The sequence below is a fragment of the Mastigoproctus giganteus genome, chromosome 6 (assembly GCF_048544385.1).
Source record: "Mastigoproctus giganteus isolate SK-2022 chromosome 6, ASM4854438v1, whole genome shotgun sequence".
Lineage (NCBI taxonomy): Eukaryota > Metazoa > Arthropoda > Arachnida > Uropygi > Thelyphonidae > Mastigoproctus > Mastigoproctus giganteus.
Window position 1 is genome coordinate 141285649 of NC_143580.1, and position 13288 is coordinate 141298936.

The window sequence follows — 13288 nt, forward strand, 5'->3', positions numbered from 1 at the left end:
AATGTTGCAATTTGGCCTTTGATTTACGGATATCAGAAACAGTTTTGTTTTTTTAATACCGTAAATTTCACAAGCACGTGCTACTGAGATGCTTTGCTTAATTTCTCGATTAGCTCTAATTTCTGTGCCACATTTAAGTTCACATGCTTTCTTTTAACTCCTCCATCACTTGATGCCATTTTAAATTGTGAGGATTACAAAATTATTTAATAAATAAAGTCACAATTCAGAAATCACAGAAACACTATATACAACCTGACCTCACGATAGCTTGAGGCAGACTGAGACCGAAACAAAGCGTGTCAGTAGACCTGCAGTTTAGTGTCCAGAGTCACAGTCAGCTCTTATCTGTTATAGGCATACTGACGATCAAACAGTATGACTAAACTTGGTTTTTGACTAAACCAAGGACAGGCAACAACTTTCACAGTTGGGGGAATGTGTGTTAGGCAAATTTGTAAATAAAAGTGTAATAGACCCTAGTGCTTTTTAACTGAAATCAGAAAAAAAAAAAAATGCAAGTTTTCTTATGTAAATAAAAATTAGATATTAATCGTAAGTAGCCAAAAAATTAAAATAACATTTCACAAGAATTAATCATTACACTTAAACACTGAATAACCATTGTTTAAAATAATTTTTTTTACCATGAAATTATAATTACAAAGAAAAAATCTGTTATTTATAATTTTCAAAACAATTCGCCAAGGTCAATCCTTTTGTATTTACGTCCTTTATACACAGACTCTTCTTATTGACATATATGTACTTTTCCATCCCAAGTTGCTGCCGCAACAGTACTAAACAACAAGGGATGCCAAGCAACCTTTACAACTGGTGAATTGCCTATTACAACTAACTTTGCTAGTTCGGTATTTAATGTTTTATAGAAGTATATTCCTCCTTCAGTATCACCACTAACAATGTAATTTCCATCAGGACTGAAATCACAGCCAATATCATAGCCTGCAACCTGAAAGTACATAAAGCATATGAATGATTCTCTTAAATAAATATATAAACAAATAGTTTACAATTAAAAGATTAAACAGAGTTTTCATCTTCAACCAAAATAGTACAACAAAATTAAAACAAGTTATTTGAATCATATCTTCAAATATAAATAACTTATTTAATACAGGGTTGTTAAAATTAACGTATCCCAATGTAGAGGGCTCTGGAACGTGTTCTAAGGCTCGTACTGAAGAGAAATTTGGACAACAGATACAATAAAGAATGCGCTCGCCATTTATTGGGAAAAAAAAATTAGTTACAAAATTTGTCGCTATATGGCACTGTAAGATACAAATCACTTGAACAGTACTACAATTGTTCAATGTGTCCTCCATTTTGGTCAACAGTTTCCATTCAAAGAACAGCATTTTCTACAGCAGGACGTAACATGTCAACTGAAATAGCCAGCACATGACATCTAATGCTGTCCTTCAGATCTGCCAGACTTTGACATCCTTCCCGATACACCTGGTTCTTCAAAAAACCCCACAACCAGAAGTTGCATGGGGTGAGGTCCAGTGATTGAATGGGATGGCCAAGATGTCTGGAAATGGCTGATGACCAGTTCGTCTGTAGTGGATGTGGAATGGTGCACCATCTTGCATGAATATGGTATCCTGAAGGTACCCACGTTGTTGCAGCTCTCGTATTGCAAAATTTGCCAACATTTCATAATATCGCTGTCCAGTGACAGAACAGGTGTGGGGTCCAGTTGGTGTTACCTGTTCAAAAAAATATGGCCCAATCATGAATGTGGCCGTAAATCCACACCACACTGTCACTTATGGAGAATGCAATGGGACATCTTGGATAACTAGAGGGTTTTCTGTTGCCCAAATGTGACAGTTGTGTGTATTCACTTGTCCATTTAAACAGAAGTGGGCTTTATCACTCCAAAGGATGTTCCAAGGCCAAGTGATATCCACTGTCATTCATGCCAGAAACTGAAGTGTGTATGTGAAACGAATATCTGCATCATCATGCTTTAGCTGATGTAGCATGTGCACCTTGTAAGGATAGTACTGCAACACTTGACGCATTACTAGCCTTACAGTGGAATATAGCATGTCCACTTCACAAGAAACAGCTGTCCCACTTGCGCTACCACATGGTTGTTGTTGTTTTGGTTTTTAGGAGCATTAGCAACTAAGGCCATATTGCTCCGGGATATACGGTGGTCATTCCATGACCTTTCCGCATTCTCCATATTTGGTGGTGACGGGCTCGAACCCCGGTCTAATCAAGAAGCGTGTGCTACGCACTGCTGCTCCTTCCCACCTGGCTACGGAGGCGCCTGCGCTACCACATGGAGATTGACTTGATAAATCCACGACAGCCATAGCTGCATCTTCAACACGAGAGGAGTCCACTCGTTTTTGACCTTTACCTGGTTGAACACCACCATGTCCTGTCGCTTCAAAACTCGCAATCATTTTGCAGACAGCACAAACAGTCATAGGTCCATGCCTTATACACTTCTGATGCCGGAAATCCCCGATAGCCGCAGCTGCATTGTTGCTGTTCTGATAGTACAGCTTCACTAATAGAGCCTTTTCCTGCAATGTTGTCGGCATTACTGCTGTAGTGCAGGCAAACATCTACTGTATGATTTTGAAGAGATTGCTTTTATACAGTAGAGTAGAGCTGAGTTGTGGCAATAACTTACGTTATTTGCATAATCGAAATAAGATAGTTACGCGCCATACAGTGACAAATTTTGTAACTACATTTTTTTTTTTTTTTCCAATAAATGGCGAGCGCATTCTTTATAGTACCTGTTTCCCAAATTTCTGTTCAGTACGAGCCTTAGAACTCGCTCCAGAGCCCTCTACATGGGATACTTTAATTTTAACAACCCTATACTTTGATATTACTAATGATTACATTTATGAATTATAGGTATTTCAAAAGTATATGCAAAAAATTCTGGGAGTGTATTCTAGAGTAAAGAAGGGGGGGAAAGTTATACTCTTGTGTCTGAAAATGCTTTATTTCACATTTATTACCCATAGAAGTGATTAACAACAATCAAAGTCATGTCCTTAGCCCATAGTAGCAGTCCCAGGATTTTTTTTTGGGGGGGGGGCACCATTTATTTTTGTTGTTGGCACATCGGCTTCTGTGGCCACAATGCACCTCCCAAAGTTTTTGTAATACTCTGATCCAAGCCAGATGCGGGATTCAAACCCGTGACCTTTGACTTGTGAGGCAGGTACTTTACTCGCCCGGTCGGCTAGGGTCACTAAAGCCAACACTACTAGGTTGGATTTGGGACTACCATTTTAAACAAATAAATGTTTATAATTTATTTATAATTAAAAGCATGGTGAAATTAAATTAATTTTAATTTGTCATAAAATGTAAGTAAACTATTTTATTATATTTATTGTTTGATATTTGTTTACATGTCCTCTACAACAGTCCAGCAGTGTAGCCATTTTTTTCACTCATATAGGTAGAGAGGAGCTAAGTTATCTAGTGGTAAAACAACCATACCACTGGAGAAGGAGTGGTGATACATTCACTAATAATATATATACCACTGGAGAAGTGCACTAATATATATACCACTATTTTATTATATTTATTGTTTGATATTTGTTTACATGTCCTCTACAACAGTCCAGCGGTGTAGCCATTTTTTTCACTCATATAGGTAGAGAGGAGCTAAGTTATCTAGTGGTAAAACAACCATACCACTGGAGAAGGAGTGGTGATACATTCACTAATAATATATATGCAGTAAATACCTTATGGACTGTACATCTGTAGAGGTTTAAAAACAAACAGGATAGATGATTTTCAAATATTAAGGTTTATTTTTAAACATTAACTGTAGCAGTAGAAATTAATTAAAATCAGACAGATTCTTTCAAAACACTTAGGAACCCTTACCTAAGGTTACCTGATATCACAGAAGTATTTTGGAATTGTATTTTAATACTAACATTTATTTAAGTATAAAGTTCAATTAATATTAGCATCAATAGTGGCATATAATGCAAGAAGGCAAGCTTATACAGCATTAACCACAAAAAAAAAAAAAAAAAAAAACACTTCCCATTTCACCTATCCATTTCCTCCAAACATTTGTAGGTACTTAAGATATCAACTTCCACAATGGCAGATGAAAGTTTGTTCTAGTAATCAACCCCATGCTAGCTAAAGCCAAATTTGCTTACATCTATTCTGCGTCTTTCCTTGATTTGAATTTATGTCCCCTTAAATGCATAATTTGAGCAAGAGGAAGAATCCCATCAGATCACCTCACTAGTGCTAGTCTCCAGTTTCTACAATTTGCAGAAGTTAACGTTTTCTTGGTAAGAGCACCCCTTTATTCTCCTTACCAATCTTAGCATTAGCAAGGGAAGAAATTGCATTAGCATCAGCCAAAAAAAAAACCACCCACTTCCCATTTCACCCATCCACTCACTCCAAAAGTTTGTCTAGTTCTGCTTTGAATCTGTTTAAGCTATCAACTTCTACAACAGATGGAAATTTGTTCCAGCAATCAACCATCCACTGGCTAAAGGCAAACTTCCACACATCTATCCTACAACTGTCTTTCCTCAATTTGAATTTATGCCCTCTCAGGCGATTATTCTGAGCAAGAGGAAAAACCCCTTCAGCACAGAGAATGCTCAAACCATTCAAGGCTTTATACACCTCAATCAGGTCACCTTGTAGATGCCTAGTCTCCAGATACTGTAATTTGCAAAACTTAAGCCTTTCTTCATAAGAGCAACCCTCTGTTCCATTCACTAATCTTGTTGCCCTTCTCTGTACTCATTCCAACAGCTCTACATCCTTCTTAAAATGAGGCCTCCAGACGTGTATACAGTACTCAAGGTGTGGCCTGACCATTGCCTTATACAATGGAATAATCACCTCTTTATCCCTGCCAGAAACATTCCTGTATATCATTGACAAGACCATAAGCTACTCTTGCAGACCATCTGCACTGCTCAGAAAACTTCATATCTGCCTGCACAATTACTCCCAGGTCCTTTTTGTTCTCCACCACTGTCCGTTTAGTACCACAGAGTTGATGCGTTACTCTGCAGTTACTGCTTCCCAAAAGCAGTACTTTACATCTGTCAATGTTAAACTTCAGTTGCCACCTCTCAACCCATCTGCTCAACTTTTCTAGATCCTGTTGCAGCAGCGTACTGTCATTAATGTCATTAACAACCCTGCCGACCTTCAAATCGTCTGCAAACTTGGACATTAAGCCTGATATACCATCATCAATATCATTAATGAATACAGAAAACAACGATGGACCCAACACTGAACCCTGGGGGACTCCACTAATAACATTAGTCCACGAAGAGCAGTGTCCATTGATTATCACTCTCTGTCTTCTCCCTCTCAATCATCCCTTTATCCATAGCAGCAATTTGCCTCCAATGCCACAATACTCTAATTTGTGCAGCAGTCTTCCGTGTGCAACAGTATCAAAAGCCTTTCTAAGATCCAAATATATGATAACAAAATTATTCTTTGCATCCAGTTCCTTTTTGACTACATTAGAGTATCCAATCAAATTGGTTAGACAAGACTTCCCCTTAACAAACCTATACTGTGTCCGAGCTATAACTGAAGTCTTATCTAGATGATCCTGGAATGCTTCTTTAACCAGTTCCTCCATTAATTTCCCTGAAACAGAATTTAAACTAACAGGTCTGTAATTACCTGTGTCTCCCTTTGATCCTCCTTTGTTGATTGGGGTCACATTTTCACATCTCCAGTTCATGGGTGCCTCCTCTGAATCCAAGCAAGCTCTCATGATTATGGCTAAGGGGTTGCTTACTTCCTTTGCTTCCTCCTTTAATATAACTGGATAGATTCCATCCACCCCAGGTGCCTTTCTTATGTTTCAACCGCCCACCTCAGTTCATTATACTCATCTTCAACAATTTCTCCTCCACTTTACTCTCAGTTATTACAAGATAATCTAGCTTACTGCCAGAGTTTAATACACCTCTGGCATTCCCCTCCCTGAAAAACTCCTCATATGTGAATGTAGATGCAAAATATTCATTTAGTTTGTTAGCTACCTGAGCAGGATCATCAACAGTTGAACCATCGATATCAAGTGAACCAATCTGATTCCTTCTAGAGTTTACTTAAGTAAAGAACTCTTTGGTGTTTTTCTTTGCATCCTTTTCCAAAGATTTCTCGTAATCTGCCTTTGCCTGCCTAACCTCCTTTGTGATTTTTCAACATTGACCTGTATTTGTTAAGTAATTCTGCCGGTCAACTACTCTTAATATCATTAGTGCCAACATGTACAACAATATCACCCTTTGTGCCCTTAAAAGATAATATCTGCTCTACAACATCAACCTTTGCCCCTGGCAGACATGCATCTGCCAGGGGCAAAGGTTGTTCTGTTCCATCTATCCTTTTTGCACAATATTCACCGTTTCCTTTACAATAGAGTCACCGACAACAACTAGTTCCTTTTGTACTGGGGATTGCTGCTGTGTTCTGTGATGTTCAAGTGCAAGGTCTGGCATTGATGTGGACAGCTGAGAGCTTGATGGGCCCTCAATTTAAATCCTTCGAGGGTATCCACCCTGTTCTTCAAGCTCTCTTACAGGCCCATAACAACACTGAGTTCGCACTTGATTTCCTCACACTCCTTACATCACGCACACACACACACACACAAATACATTCCCCTTGGCAATATCATGTCCAGTTCCTGATAGATCCACAAACACCAAACAAGCAGTGCATTTCAAAAGGCTGTGATTCAGAGGACAACCACCCACCTCAGTTCTCCCCTGAGCCACAGCACTTCCATTAATTTGAGTCTTTTGCTTTGTTGCTCTGGTTTGAGTCGTGATTTCTATTCAATTTCAAATAAAATTCCAATACAAAATATAACCCTAAACTTATATCCAAATGCAATTATAACACTATATATATGTATTTCAGATTGAATATTATCTCCGAGTTACGTTATATGGATTTCTTATCTCCTGTCAAGTTATATGTATTAATTTATAATGTTATGTTTGTAAAAACTAGGTCGTTATGTATTTAGTTAAAAAAGTACAATTTAATTGACAATGAAATTTAATAAGATTAGTAAATTTTACTGATTAAGTGATACTACTATACTCAATATCTAGTTTTCCGTTAAACCTTATGCTATCTAGTTTGGGGTACACGTTGTAACAATGGTGGCAAGTTACAAACGGTAAATCTGTGGACACGAGGTATTAATTACTTTCAAAATTGGGCTATCTAAATTCAAAATAAATCACCAAGCTTGACTAGGTTTATAAGCTACTTGGACAAAATAATTTAATCTAGCAATTATGTCAATAATCCAGCTAAACAGAATTAAAAACTTTGCATTCGTGGGAGCTGCAAAAATTGTCCAACATGTGTATTAGATACCCTTACCAATACTAAGTATTAACCTACAAAATCTATCTAAGTTCAAATTAAACTAGAGTATTGTTACTAAGATTATAAAGCAACTCTAGAAAATAAATTAATATGCCAATTTAAGTCAATAAAAAAGCAAAAATTTAAGAAAACTTCTCTATTAGCTGGAGCCGTAAAATCTTCACCTGTTCATGTGTACTCTCGTACCTAATCAGTGTTCTGCAAATGTCTTTCCTTGATTTCAATTTATGTCCCCTTAAGTGCGTAATCTGAGCAAGAGGAAGAATCCCATTAGATAACCTCACTAGTGCTAGTCTCCAGTTTCTGCAATTTGCAGAAGTTAAGCTTTTCTTGGTAAGAGTACCCCTTTATTCCCCTCACCAATCTTAGTTCCCCTTCTCTACTCGTTCCAGCAGCTCTACATCCTTCTTAAAATTAGGCCTCCTGACCTGTATACAGTAGTCGAGGTGTAGCCTGACCACTGCCTTATACAAAGGGATTATCACCTCCTTATCATTGCTAGCAAATTTCCTGCATATCATTGATAATACCCCATTAGCTGCTCTGGCAGCGAATATGCACTACTCTGAAAACTTCATCTGACTGCAAAATTCCACCCAGGTCTTTGTCATTCTCCACTACCCTGAGTGTAATACCACAGAATTGGTGCATTGCTCTGGAGTTACTGCTACCCACATGCAGTACTTTGCCTTCATCAATATTAAACTTCAGTTACAACTGAAGTTTAATATTGACGAAGCACATTTGCCCAACTTTTCTAGAACTTCTTGCAGAAGCTTACCATCATTACTGTCATTAATAACCCTGCCAACCTTTGTATCATCTGCAAACTTGGACATTAAGCCTGATGCATCTTCATCAATATCATTGATAAATATAGAAAATAACAATGGTCCTTAAACCAAACCCTGGAGGAGTCCACTAATAACATTAGTCCATGAAGAGCAATGTCCATTAATTACCACTCTGTATTCTCCCACTCAACCATCCCTTTACAAATAGCACCAACTTAGGGGAAAGTATATGATAAGAAGCTTGTAAATCAATTTGGCCCCAGAGAGGTTGTGAAAGGCTTATAGGGTAGAATTTTTCTGTGTGGTCTGTGCTTGTTAACAGGAGAGACTGATTCTATGGGGATAGGATACATAAATAGAAAGGTTGCAAAAATATTTGCTGATGATATTGAGGCAGTGTTAGGTGGGTGGAAAACCTGCTAGCTTAGGGGATACGCAGACTAATAGATTAACACTAGCCGCAGGCAAAGGTGAAAGTGATTCTTGCACTGCTTCTGCTGGAATGAGCAGCAGCCTGGAAGCCAGGTGCTGAGGATTCCAAGAATTGCTGGGGGTCATCGTGGAACAACTAAATACACGGTCTTTGTTCGGGTAACTAAGAGTAAGAACAGGTGCATGCACACCAATGCTAGGAGTATAGTAAATAATTTTGATGAACTGGTCAAGATACCAAAGGAAGATATTGCTGGGCGATCAGAGACGTGGATTCACACAGAAATAAAGAATGCAGAATTTGAATTTGGGAAGAAGTAGTAGTAGTAGTAGTAGTGGCATGTGATGCAAGAAAGCAAGTGTATGAGCTTATGCAGCATCAACCAAAAAAAAAAAATCACACATTCCCTCCAAATGCCTGTCCAGTTCCTCTTTAAATTTATTTAACCTATCAACTTCCACAACAACAGATGGAAGTTTGTTCCAGCAATTAACCACCCGCTGGTTAAAGGCAAATTTCCGCACATCTATTCTACATCTGTCTTTTCTTAATTTTGCCCCCTTAGGTTCATAGTCTGAACAAGTGGAAGGATCCCATCAGAATTCAGTGTGCTCAACCCATTCGAGGCCTTATACACCTCAATGAGATCACCACGCAGGTGCCTAGTCTCCAGCCACTGCAATTTGCAGAACTTCAGCTTCTCTTGGTAAAAGGATCCCTTCATTCCCCCCACCAATCTTGTTGCCCTTCTCTGTACACGTTCAAGCAAATCTACATCCTTCCTAAAATGAGGCCTCCAGACCTGTACGCAGTACTCAAGGCATGGCCTGACCATTGCCTTATACAGAGGAACAATCACCTCCTTTTCCCTGCTAGCAAAATTCCTATATATCATTGACAAAACCCCATGACCTGCCCTGGCATCCTGCCTGCATTGCTCAGAAAACTTCATATCTCACTGCACAATTACTCCCAGGTCTTTTTCATTTTCTACCACCTTAAGTGTAGTACCACACAGTTGGTATGTTTCTCTGGGGTTACTTCTACCCATATGCAGTACTTTGCATTTGTCATTTACTTCTTCAAATGCAGTACTTTGCATTTGTCAATGTTATTTAGAAAATCTGCCCAAATTTTCTAGATCCTGTTGCAGTAGCACACTGCCATTACTGTCATTAACAACCGTGCCAACCTTTGTATCATCTGCAAACTTCGACACTAAGCCTGATATACCTTCATCAATATCACTGATAAATATACAAAACAACAGTGGACCCAATACCGAACCATGTGGGACTCCACTAATAATATTACTCCACAAAGAGCAGCACCCATTGATTACCACCCTCTCTCTTCTCCCACTCAACCATCCCTTTATCCATTGTAGCAACTTACCCTTAATACCATTCTGCTACAATTTGTACAATAGTCTTCCATGTGCAACAGTGTCAAAAGCTTTCTGAAATCCAAATATATGATATCAAAATTATTTTTTGCATCCAGTTCCTTTGTAACCACTTTATAATATCCTATCAAATTTGTCAGACAAGACTTTCCCTTAACAAACCCATGCTGTGTCTGAATTATTGCTGCAGTCTTGTCTAAATGATCCTGCAATGCATCTTTAACCAGTGACTCCATTATTTTACCTGAACAGAAGTTAAACTAACTGGTCTGTAATTACTCGTGTCATCCTTCGATCCCCCTTTGTGAATTGGGGCCGTGGGGACCTCCCCTGAGTCCAAGGATGCTCTCATAATTATGGCTAAGGGTTTGCTTACTTCCTTTGCCGCCTCCTTTAATATAACTGGATCCCATCCACCCCAGGTGCCTTTCTTATGTTTAACTTCAACAATTTCTCCTCCACTTTGCTCTCAGTTATTATAAAATCATTAAGTATCCTGCTAAAATTTGATAACCTTCTGCCATTTTCAAACCTTAACTCCTCGTGTGAATGTAGATGAAAAATACTCATTCAGTTTGTTTGCTATCTGAGCAGGATCATCAACATTCGAACCATCGATATCAAGTTGACCAATCAGATTCATCCCCTTCCTTTTAGAATTTATATAAGTAAAGAAATTCTTGCTGTTTTTCTTAGCATCCTTTGCCAAAGATTTCTTGTAATCTTCCTTCGCCTGCCTAACCTCCTTTGTGAACCTGATTACAGACTAGCTTATATCTGCCATAGGCTTCTGAGTCGCTTGATAATTTATATGCATCCCATGCATTTTTCTTCTCTGTCACGAGTCTCAGTTCATTTGATAACCATTTAGGCCTAAACCTTGAACAATATTTCTTAATAGGTATGAAACTTTTAGTAGCTTCTACGATTAATTCCTTCAATGCTTTCCACTTAGAATTTACTGTTGGTAACATTGTCAGTTGATCCCACTCTACAGAATTTAAAAACTGTCTGAGACCACTGTACTCACCTTTACGGAAGCAAAAACCCTTTCCTTTACCCCCTGATGGTAATTATATCTTTATGTAAATCCCACATCAATACACTGTGATCGCTGCCACCTAGTGGTTCCTTTATCTGCAAATTCTTAATACACAAATGATCACTGCTGATAACCAGATCAAGAGTATTACCCTCTCTCTGGTTGCCTCTTGAACATGCTGCTAAAGAAAACAATCATCCAATAAAAGTCTTACTAGTGTATGAGTGACCAACCCACAGGTTCCAGTCAATATCTGGGAAGTTAAAATCCCCTATTATAAGACATTCTGATTTACTAGCCCGCTCTATTTCTCTGTACAATTGTTCATTGTACTCATTCGAGTCATTAGGCCTATAACACACTCCTCTTATTTTTGCTTTTGCAGTGCTTATGTCACACCAAACTGACTCAACAGTGCACTGTTCGTCTATATCAACTAGATGCATTTATTTTGATTTTATGTTTTTCTTAATTAACAGCATGACACCTCCTCCCTTCCTATCCTGTCTATCATTTCTGTACACATTGTACTCCCCAAATTCCAATTCTGCATTCCTGATATCAGTGTGACACCACATCTCTGATATCCCAACAATATCCACCTTTGATGTCTTGACCAACACTTAAAATTCATCAAATTTATTTACTATACTTCTAGCATTGGTATACATGCACCTATTCCTATTCACCCTGACACATCCCATATACCCACCTGTTTCACGATGACTGCCATCAGTCCCTGAAACCCCCAGCACCCCTCACTCCAGGTCGCTACTTATTCTAATAGACGTGCAAGACTCACCTTCACCTCTGCCTGTGGCTACTTTTAACCTTTTAGTCTGTGAATTCCCCCCAAGCTAGCAGTTTTCCAACCCACCTAACACTGCCTCAATAGCATCAGCAAATATTCTTGCACCCTTTCTATTTAAGTGTATCCCATTCCTGTAGAAGCAGTCTCTCCTGTTAACAAGCACAGACCATGCTGAAAAAAATTCTACCCCTTGAGCCTTGCACATTCCCTCCAGGGCTGAATTGATTGACAAGGCTCTCATGTACTCCCTCCTATCGTGTCTGGGCAAAATTGCAAACACTTTCAAATTTAACCCTAACTCATGACTTTTTTGCAAAATCGACCTGTTAAATTGACTTGTTAAGTAAATTTGCAGATCTCCTACTCTTAATGTCATTGGTGCCAACATGTACAACAATATCACCTTTTGTGCCCTTAAAAGATGATATATGCTTTACAACGTCATCAACTTTTGCCCCTGGCAGACATACTGTGGTCCTGTTCCATCTATCCTTTTTACAAAATATATTCCCCATCACCCTGACAATAGTCACCAACAATAACTAGTTCCTTTGGGACTAGCACATTCTGCCTTGGAGATTGCCGCTGTGTTGCCTGATGCCCAGGAGTGAGCTCTGGCATTGAGTTGGGCAGCTGAGAGCTTGACGGGCCCCTCATATTAATTCTTCGAGGACATCTACCCTACACCTCAAGCTCTCGCAGAATGCTGAGTTGATGCCTAATTTCTAGACACTTCTGCACCTGGCACACACAAAGACATCCTCCTTGGCTAGATCATGTTCTGTTCCAGAGAGTTCGGCAAACATTTCACAAGTTGCACATTTTTTTAGGCTGTGATGCATTGGAGAATCCCCCCCCCCCCAGTTCTCCCCCGAGTCACAGCACTTCTGCCACTTTGTGCCCGTTGCTTTGCGGCTAGTCTGGGGCATGATATTTTAAATTAATGCGATCAATAAATTTAATTAATTAATTGTCAACACTACGCTATCTAATAGAATCCTAAATGCAGTGATGCATATTATGCTATATAATTATACGTTAGAGCTACCTAGTTACCACAATAAAAAATTTGAATTCCCTACTACTCTATACAAAAACAATGGCTGCAAGATTCGAATGAAATAATGGTTTTACGTATATTACAATGTGTACAGAAAGGATAAGAAGGCAGGAGGGGTTATGCTGTTAGTTAGGAAACAAAATCTAAAGTAGAGCATCCAGTTGACAAGGATAGCCAGTGAAATTGAGTAAGTTTGGTGTGACATAAACATTGGGAAAGCAAACATGAGAGGAGTGTGTTATATGCCTAATGATGCTGATTAATTCAAGGTACAAGGTACAAAGAAATAGTGGGTCAGTAAAT

At 38.7% G+C, this 13288-nt stretch overlaps 1 protein-coding gene across 1 annotated transcript in view; it reads right to left on the reverse strand.

Moving 5' to 3' along the window:
• Positions 1–727: 727 nt before the first annotated feature.
• Positions 728–13288, reverse strand: part of LOC150084624 (WD repeat-containing protein 25-like) — a 100131-nt gene continuing 87570 nt past the window's right edge. Inside the window, exon 5 of the mRNA XM_090375361.1 lies at positions 728–973. Within this exon, the coding sequence (XP_090231487.1) occupies positions 752–973 (222 nt within the window). The 3' untranslated portion in view covers positions 728–751. The remainder of the gene's footprint in view (positions 974–13288) is intronic.